This window comes from Falco rusticolus, chromosome 8 (genome assembly GCF_015220075.1).
Source record: "Falco rusticolus isolate bFalRus1 chromosome 8, bFalRus1.pri, whole genome shotgun sequence".
Lineage (NCBI taxonomy): Eukaryota > Metazoa > Chordata > Aves > Falconiformes > Falconidae > Falco > Falco rusticolus.
Window position 1 is genome coordinate 23,380,835 of NC_051194.1, and position 9,333 is coordinate 23,390,167.

At 56.9% G+C, this 9,333-nt stretch overlaps 1 protein-coding gene across 1 annotated transcript; it reads left to right on the plus strand.

The window, feature by feature from the left end:
- Positions 1 to 7,605: 7,605 nt before the first annotated feature.
- RPRM (reprimo, TP53 dependent G2 arrest mediator homolog) lies at positions 7,606 to 8,234 on the plus strand. Its single transcript, XM_037398314.1, has one exon. The coding sequence runs from the start codon at positions 7,611 to 7,613 to the stop codon at positions 7,944 to 7,946; it is 336 nt and encodes a 111-aa protein (XP_037254211.1). The 5' UTR covers positions 7,606 to 7,610; the 3' UTR covers positions 7,947 to 8,234.
- The last annotated feature ends 1,099 nt before the right edge of the window (positions 8,235 to 9,333 follow it).

A 9,333-nucleotide genomic window follows, 5' to 3' on the forward strand; every position in this document is an offset into this window, starting at 1 on the left:
TTCAGAGTTTAAGAGGCATCTGGATGATGCCCTGAACAATGTGCTGGAGCCTGGTCAGCCCTGACTTGGTCAGGCAGTTGGGTTAGGTGCTCAATGCAGGTGGCTTCCAACGAAAATGTTCTATATTCTGTTCTGCATCAGTCTGGCATCCCTTTCCTTTCAGCAGCCGTACCCTGTTTGTGTCATCCTCATGGCAAACTCAGTCAAACCCTGCAAATCTATGGGATTGTTTTCCACGCTCTCATTACAGGTTATTGCACTTTTTATAACAAGATGGAGGAGAACAAAGTTTTGAATGTTTATACTCTGAAGCCCGGAGGATCCTGTTGTGAGATACTAGCTCTGCTGATGGCATGGGTTCCCAGCTGGAGACCAGGATGAAAGAGGTACTGCTACAAACCTTTCTTAAAATTAAAAAAACCCAACACCCACTCATAAAAAGCACAGGTCTGTTCTCTTCGTTAACTCACCTTGATGAAGGCCTCGAGGGAGCTGATCAACATGATTTTTTTTCCACAACTAAGTAGAATAAATATACTTAAAATCAGTCACCAAATGAGAGTGTATTTATAGCTAATTACCAGCGGAATACACACGGAATGGAACAGAGTATGTTTCATACATCCGTTGACTGGCATGTTTTATAAATACACAATTTCTTACTTCCTCGGATAAAGCAGTTTAAAAGACTGAATCTTGTTTTCATTGCCTTGATCAAAATAGAAAAAATTAAGATAATAAGTAAAGCGAAAATGTAGGGGGGGTGTGCGGGAATAATGAAAAAGTCAAACCTGCAGTTTTCTAAAATTTCTCAGGGGGAGGTCCCCAAGCGTTTATCAGGCACTGCAGTTCCCAGGGCAAAGTGTGCTGCAGGCAGGTCCCTGGCATCTCCCCACCATCCCTCCTGACTGCTGCTGCTCTCTGAGGGAGCAAAGGCAAGTTGCTCTGTAGCACCGAATTACACCCCCACTTATTACAATCATAAAAGCGTTACTTTTTATTTTTAGTCTCTTTTTAAAATAGGTTTCTCAAATTGGTGGTAATTGGAGATAGGAGACCCAGAGGGGCGCAGGCTGGGCAGAAAGGGAGCGAGGAGAGCTCACTGCTGGAGGGATTGCCTTGGCAGGGCAGGGCAGCCCTCCCTCACTTCTCAGCACTGCAGGTCATTCCAGAAGTCACATAAACTGGGCTAAGTTTCCTCTTTTCCTCTATCCTAAAGGTTTATGCTAATAAACAGGGCACATATTACCTCCAGCATCCATCTGGATCGTGACCGCTCTCCAAAGAGGTGGGCTTCGGATGTGGGGGAAGCCACAGTGACATTTAATCCATCTCACTGAGAATGTCAGCTGTGCCAGTGTACCCTAAGCCTACTATCACCCGGCAAAACAAGCCGTGCTCCTTGGTGGCCCTCAGTGGTCCCCAGGCTGGGGATGCAGAAGCATCCCTGTCCCTGGCCGAGCCAGAGCTCCCTTCTGCCAAGGAGCAGCCGCCTCTCCTCCAGCATCCCTCACTGCGGAGTGGGGCAGGGCCGGTGCCAGCACCAGCCCCGCACAGGGGTGCCCCTGCCCCCCCCAGTGCTTCCCTCCAAAGAAGCATCACAACAAATGAAGTGGGTTTTTCCCCTCCTGGAATGCCCTGAAGAAGGGCTGTGCTATATAAGCCTCCTTGGGAGGGTCCCTGGGAGGTTAGTGGGGATACTGGCTGCCAGGCACGGGAAAGCTGGCTCTTTCTGGCAGCAGGAGATGAGGAATGATGAGGGAGATAAGGGCTGCCCTTTGGGATTGCACTTGGGAGTTCCTCGTTGTCATCTGCAAAATGCAGGCTGCACACTACCTGCACCAGGGACAGGGAGGTGCCCCGTGCTGTGCTGGTATCTCAAACGCCAGCACATTGGGGCTATACACAGCCACTTGTCCCCAGAGGGGCTGGTGCTGGCTGTGCTTCAAGCACAGGGAAACTTGCATGAGCGTCGAGAGATGGTAAAAGGTTGGTATCAGCTGTACTTGCCACTGGCTGAGCTGCACCGGTGCTCAGTGCCTGCACAGCACACTGAGCCGTAACACGGGGTGCGTGTAGGATGAACAAACGCCTCATCAGCCAGAGAGGAAAATGTCATGGTCACACAGTATTCATCGCAACCAAGATCCCACGTAAGGATGCATCTGAAGGTGAAGTGCATGAAACAAGAACAGGAGAAAAACAGGCAGCCACTGCCTCTCCTGAAACACCTTTATTAGCTCCCGAGTATCAATGTTAGCTCACACCGCCATACGTTGCCCTGGCGGGCACCCCAAACCGCTGGTGATGGCACAGGTGGGAAGGAGAAGCCCCTGCATACCTGGGCACACCTCTCCTGGCCATCAGCTTGGCTGCAAGGACTCTCTGAAACCCTTCGCCTGAGCTCAAAATGGAGATTTGTGGTGACTCCCTGCTTTATGCTGTGCATACATTGCCGGGTTGAAGGTGCCACCTGAATTTTCCCCTTGCAGCTGTTTTTCCTGCGTTAGCTCGGGGCTGAGTATTCCAGCAGGAATCTGAAACCCGCTGAAGGCGAGCAGAGCTCTGCGGTAACTAAACAAGTCTGAAGTGGGCACTGCCGTGGCTTGGGCAATCAGACCTCTGCCCTCGTAAGGGAGATGAGGCCGTTCAGGGTGGTCCTGCCCGTGCCCCTGCCCCTGTCCCTGCCCGTGTCAGTGTCCGTGTCCATGTCTGTGCCCACGTCCATGTCTCTGCCCATGCTCCTGTCTGTGCCCCTGTCGGTGTCCCCACACCTGTGCCCATGTCCCCATGTCCCCGTCCCTGTCCTTGTGCCTGTGCCCATGCCCGTGTCCTCATGCCCATGTCCCTGCCCATGTCCCTGCCCGTGTCCCCGTGCCTGTGTCCCTGTCATCATACCTGTGTCCCCCTACCCATGTCCCTGCCTGTGCCTATGTCCCTGTGCCCATGTCCTTGTCCTCGTGCCCATGCCTGTGCCTATGTCCATCCCCATGTCTTCACTTCCCTGTGCCCGTGTCCTTGCCCATGCCCTTGTGTCTCTGTGCCCGTGTCCCCCTGCCCATGTCCTGGTTTCCCCGTGTCCCCGTGTCCCCTTGTCCCCGTGCCCGTGCCCGCGCCCGCCCGCCGCGCACACGCTAGGTGTCACTGCGCGCCCGGCAATGGCCCCGCCGAGCGGGACGGGAGCGGCGCCGCCGAGCGCGCACCCGCGGGGCCGGGCGGGGGGGGCGGCGGGGCCGGGGCACCCGTGAGGCCGGGCCGGGGGGCGGGGGGGCTGGGGGCGGCGGTCCCGGATGGCTCCAGGGCTCCGGCCGCGGGCAGAGCGCGGTCCCGCCACGGGCCGGGCAGCTCCGGCAGCACCGCGGGGGGCGAGCGGCGCTTGACCGGCCGAGCCCTTGCTCCACAGGTGTCTTTGACATCTGCTCCTGGAAGCCAGCTGCTGCCTGGCCAACGGCTGCAGAACACACATCCCTGTCCCCATCCCATCCCTCTCCTCGTTCCAGCCCATCTCCATCCCTATCCCCAACCCATTCCTATCCCAATCCCTATCCCCATCCCATCCCTATCCCTATCCCCATCCCATCCCCATCCCTATCCCTATCCCAATCCCTATCCCCATCCCAACCCTATCCCTATCCCCATCCCAACCCTATCCCTATCCCCATCCCATCTCTATCCCTATCCCTATCCCTAGCCCTAGCCCTATCCCTGTCCCTGTCGCTATCCCTATCCTCATCCCTATCGCTATCCCAATCCCTGTCCCCATCCCCATGCCTATCCCCATCCCATCCCATCCCATCCCTATCCCAATCCCTACCCCTACCCCCATCCTAATCGCTACCCTATCCCCATCCCATCCCCCCCACATCTTCATCCCATCCCCCATCACAACCCAAATCACCCAGAAGGCTGGGGGCTGCCCCACAGGTGAGATGGGGCTGCCCCTACCCCCTCCTCACAGCCCCCCCAAGACTGTGCACCAAGAAGGCATAAAGACCCCATGGGCGAGCAACAAGGCTCTGCATGGCGGGAGGGGGTCTGCCACAGCAGGGAGGAGGAGGAGGGCAGGAACACTGCCCGGGGGCCGGGTTCTCCAGGGCTGCCACGTATACCACACAAATCCCACCCAGGGCACTGGCCGCCACGGCCTCCTCCAGCCCCAGCACCACGAGGCAGGACCGTGTCACGGGCGTACCGCTGAGCTTTGCCCCGATTTGTCCGTTTGTCCGGAGCACTGCCAAAATGAATGGTGTTTTTCTCTCCCTTCCTTTCCTAGATTTTTTTCCACAACAAAACATTGTAAATGAGAACATTCTTTTCCATCTCATAGCTCCACAAAGTACTCTTTAAAGCCCCTGCTGTTTCTTGGTGCCTTCTTGCCTCCAATTATCTACAGACCTGGAGGAGGGGAGAAGAGCGATCCTTTCCTTGAGCCTTTACAGGCAAGTACTCTGCATCTGCCTGACACTGCACTGGCTAAAACCTGTATCCTGAGCTTTTAGCAACTTTTTTCACTGGGCAAGATGAAATAAACTTTATTTTTCCAGGCTAATCCGATTCCAGTTTGCAAATCATAAGGATAAAACCTACAAAAACAATGACAGGGACTTTAAGAGGTTAAATTGCACATCTTGCTTTCATCCAGCAGTTAAATACAGTATGAAAACCATACCGTTTTCCCTGCTCAGACCAAAGGTCACTCTTCATATTGTTTCCTTATCACAGAAAACTAATAAAGATGAAATCTGCATGTTGTCACCAGGTACACAGAGACTGCATTCTCCAGAATTTCTCTCTTTTGTACCTTTTGACACAACCACTACCATTATGCTGAGATGTCCCGGTCCGGTCTCTAAGATGGGTCTAACGCTGCTGCTGCTGCTGCTGCTGCTGCCTCAGGGCACTGTGAGGATCACTTGTTAGAAAACTTTTCCAAAGCACTTCAAGTTTAGGCTTTGCAAATGATTAATCTGCAGAAAACTTGCTAGCGATCCACAGAGCACAAGTGGGTGCACAGACCCAGCTCTCCTTACTCTCAGCCACTGGCTTTTCATAGCTGAGAGGGTATGCAGGCCATCCCCGACACAACTTAGGGATGGGATCCCTTCTCCTGACATAACTCAGGGATGCGATCCATTTTCCTAACTGCTGCTGAGAGGTGCCAAGAGCTGGTGAGCACAGAGGAGCACGGGGGGCAGACCCCGACCATGCGCCTGCCGCCCCCACCAGCTGCTTTGCACAGCAAGTTGGGAAAGCAGAGAAACCCCGAGCTGCAAAAAAGGAGTCATGCGGAGTTTGAACATCTCTTCCAGCATTTTCCTCTGGCTAAAATAACTGCCAGCACTCCCATTGCTAATTAGAATTAATACTATCTTCTTCCTCCAACAGTAAAAACAAAATGTTCCCATCATGTCCCATCTGATAAGGCAGCAGAGCTCACCCAGCACGGCCTTGTAGGTGGGCTGCTCTCGGTAGAAGAGCTGGGCTCCTCAGGGAGGGGACCCCGCACAGGCACTGCCACCCCTAAAACCCTGTGCCAAAGGAACGGGCTGCATCGAGACCAGGACATGGGTAACAGGTTTCATCTGGGCTCTAGACGACTGTGTCAGTTAACAAAACGGCCACCCCGCTAAGGCAATTAGCTCAAGGGGTTCAGAAAACATTGTTTCTCCATGCCTGGCCTTGACCTCCCTGCTAGTTTCATCCCATGAGGACCAGCCTTGGATGGTGTAAGGAGCCGTGTGGCTGTCGCAGCCCACCCTGCCATGGGCAGTGCTTGCTCGCAGCCCCCCGGCAGGCCCCTGCACACCGACTCCTCTGCCTGTTTGCGATAATTAAATCTCCGCTCAAGCAAAGAGAGGGCCGGGTTAACAACGGCAGCAACCGCCTGCTGCCTGCAGCTCCCAGCTGTGCCTGCATTCGCATCCTCTGCTCGGAAATACCCCCAGCCATCACCGCCGGGTTGGCGGTACGGGACTGCCTGTCCTGCCCATCACCACCCGGTGGCCAGCGGCATGGGCAGACCCACACCCAAACCAGAGCCCCGGGTGTCGGGAGCTGCTGCCACCCCCCACTTAGCCCCCAACCCCCAAACTGGAGATGGGGAAAGCGGTCCCACTAGCAGCATCAGGGCTGGACCCACCCCTAAATGGGGGGCACGAAGCCCCAGCCACCCCCAGGTGCTTGGGTGCCTCTGGGGAAGCAGCGTTGGTACCCAGGGTTCTCAGGTGCACCCCCAGGGCTGGGCAGTGGGGTGCAGAGGTGCACAACGCGCGGACCCCTGTGCACCTGCCGCTGAGTGCGTCCCCAGAGTCACACTGGGTTGTCACCGCTCCTGTTGTCACCTCTCCTGGCACTGTGGCCTCCAGCCACATACAGGAGGCACGGCTCCGAAAAACCCTTGGGGCCATGCAGCGGCTGAACCTTCGATTAAAACAGACCGGGGGCGGGGTGAGGGCCCGGTGTTTGAGGAGGGTAAGGTTCAACCAACTGAGCCCACACATCCCCCAAGGGCTGGTCTGGCTCCTTCTACAGCCCCAGGGACCGGCACTGCACACACCCCCCCGCAGAAACCTCCTCCTCTCCCCCCAAAAACACTCCCAAAACCCCACTCTCTGGAAGCCCACACCCAAGAACTTGCTCCTTTTAAAAAACAACAAACAACCCACTCCTGCAAAATCCCACTTGGAAAATCCTGCTCCCTCAAAATCTGGAACACTGTTTCCCCAAAAACACTCCCCAAACTCCACTTTTTAGAAAGGCGCCCCCCAGAGCTTGCTGCCTTAGAAAATGCCCATCCCTGAACCCCATTTCCCCAAAGCCACTGGCAAAATACCTGCTCCCCAAAAGCCATTGGCAAAAGTCCCCCTCCTCAAAACCCACCCCAAAGCCCACTGGCAAAAATCCTGCTCCCCAAAAAAAACAACTCCAAAACCCACTGGAAAAAATCCTGCTCCCCAAAACCTACTGGTAAATGTCCTGATCCCCAAAGTCCACTGGCAGAAATCCTAGTCCCCAAAACCTGCTGGCGAAAATCCTGCTCCCCAAAAGCCACTGGAAAAATTCCTGCTCCCCAAAGCCCACTGGCAGAAATCCTGCCCCCCCAACTGACTCCAAAACCCACTGGAAAAAATCCTGCTCCCCAAAAACCTACTGGTAAATGTTCTGCTCCTCAAAACCCACCCCAAAACCCACTGGCAAAAATCCTGCTCCCCCCAAAACCCACCCCAAAACCCAGGAGCAGAAATCCCGCTCCCCAAAACCCACTGGCAAGCGTTCTGCTCCCCCCAACCCCCCCTCAACGCCCCCCGGCAACAGCCCCGCTCCCCACGGCCCCCTCCCAGCGCCCACCCCCAGCCACCTCCCCATCGCCTCCCACCCCCGCTCACGAAATCCCCCCGCCCAGCCCCCCGCCCCTCAGCCCCGCTCCCCTCCCGGGCGCGGCGGGGCGGAGCGCAGCGCGGAGCGGCGGGCGGAGCGGGGCAGCGCGGAGCCTCCGCCGGCGCGGGGCAGCGCGGCACGGCGCGGGCACGGCGCGGGCACGGCGGGGCTCGGCACGGCACGGCCCGGCCCGCCTGCATGCGGCGGCGGCGGCGGCGGGGCGGCCGGGCGGGATGAACGGCTCGGCGGCGGGCGGCGGCACGGCGGCGGCGGGGCTGCTGGCGGGCACCGGGAGCGCGGCGCTGGAGCTGGAGCGGGCGCTGCGCTGCTGCACCGCCGCCTCCGTGGTGACCGACGGCGGGGCGGCGGCGGCGGCGGACGAGCGGAGCCTGTACATCATGCGGGTGGTGCAGATCGCCGTCATGTGCGTCCTGGCCCTCACCGTCGTCTTCGGCATCTTCTTCCTTGGCTGCAACCTCCTCATCAAGTCCGAGGGGATGATCAACTTTCTGGTTAAGGACCGGCGGCCGTCCAAGGAGGTGGAGGCGGTGGTGGTGGGGCCCTACTGACGGCCGGGACCCCGCCGCCCCCCGCCCCGCCGCCGGGGGAAGCCGTCCGGCGCCCTCCGCCCCCGCGCTGCCTGCACGACGGCCGTCCCTCCTTCGGACAGACTGGGTGTCGGTTTGGTGCTTCGGGTTGGTGTTTTTTTTTATTTTTTTTTTTTTCCCTCCGAACCCCGCGATCCCGGAGGCCGGTGAGGCGTGCGGGGGTGCCCGGCGTGTGCAGCTCCCCGCCCCCGCCCCGGAGCCGCCGTCCCGACCCGCGGGGTGCCCGAAGTAAAACGTGCTCTAATGGCAACAGGTCTGGGACTTCTTACTCCGCTCGCGTTAATTCAGCGCCTCCCGCCTGCCGGTGCTGGGGTGCCGGGGCGGGGAGCGGGGAGGCGAATCCGCGGGGCTCAGGGTGAAGCAAACGCCCCGCGGACCGTCCATGCAGGTTTTTGCCTTGTAACTGGGTTAAAACTTCTGGTTTAGACCGCTGTCCCACCCCCCCTCCCCCGGCTGCAGGGTGAGCGCGGTACCCTCTCCCCTGCGCACACCGGTACCCGACGGGATGCGCCTGGAGGGATGCGCCGGGTGGGTGCGCCGGGTGGGGGGTGGGATGCGCCCGGGACCCCGCTCCTGCCCCGTGGGCTCCAGCTTTGGCCGGGGAAATAACCCAGGACACCCCGGTTGTATCCCCCTCTGTCCGAGTTTGACTGGAAAACCACTCTACCTACTTTTTATTAACCCAACTCCAACAGGTGACTCCTTACATTTAAGGCTGGGAGAAATTTATACTTGCACAGGAATTTATTTTAATTTTTTGTTCATCCATTTCCTCTGTAGGGATAACAAAGCATCTTTCTATGTGAGGTTTGTGTAGCTGTTTATCATATCCCCGGGGGCTTGCACTCATTGCTAGTGATAAATCAATATATCTACATCGGCTGTAGGAGCAGAACCGCAGAAACGCCTGCCAGGGACCACAGCAGTGGGATGGGGGCAAAAAGGCTAAAGCAACCTGCCTGTGAGCAAATCTCTCTCATGACACCCAAAATCCTGCAGTAAGACTGTTAATTGTCAGTATTTTTAATGCTGGTAAGAATCAGAAAGTTTCCCCGATCAGCCATGCAGATTTCAGACTGCTTGGTTTTCCCTCGGTTTATCCTGAGTGGTGTGAAGATGGCCAAGGCACCGAGTCACTGTAGATAGATATCATTAGGAGACGTTATCAGGAGATTCCATTGTGATAGACAAGGTGAAACTCATTCACAAAACACACCTGAGCTAGAAGGGGGTGAAATAAAGCTGGAGTCTGACACAACCACCTGATTGCAGATAAACTTTTGGTAGAAAATGAGACAAAAATCAAGAGTGTCTCAATGTAGTCAGGTTCCCTCCGAGGAGCAGAAGT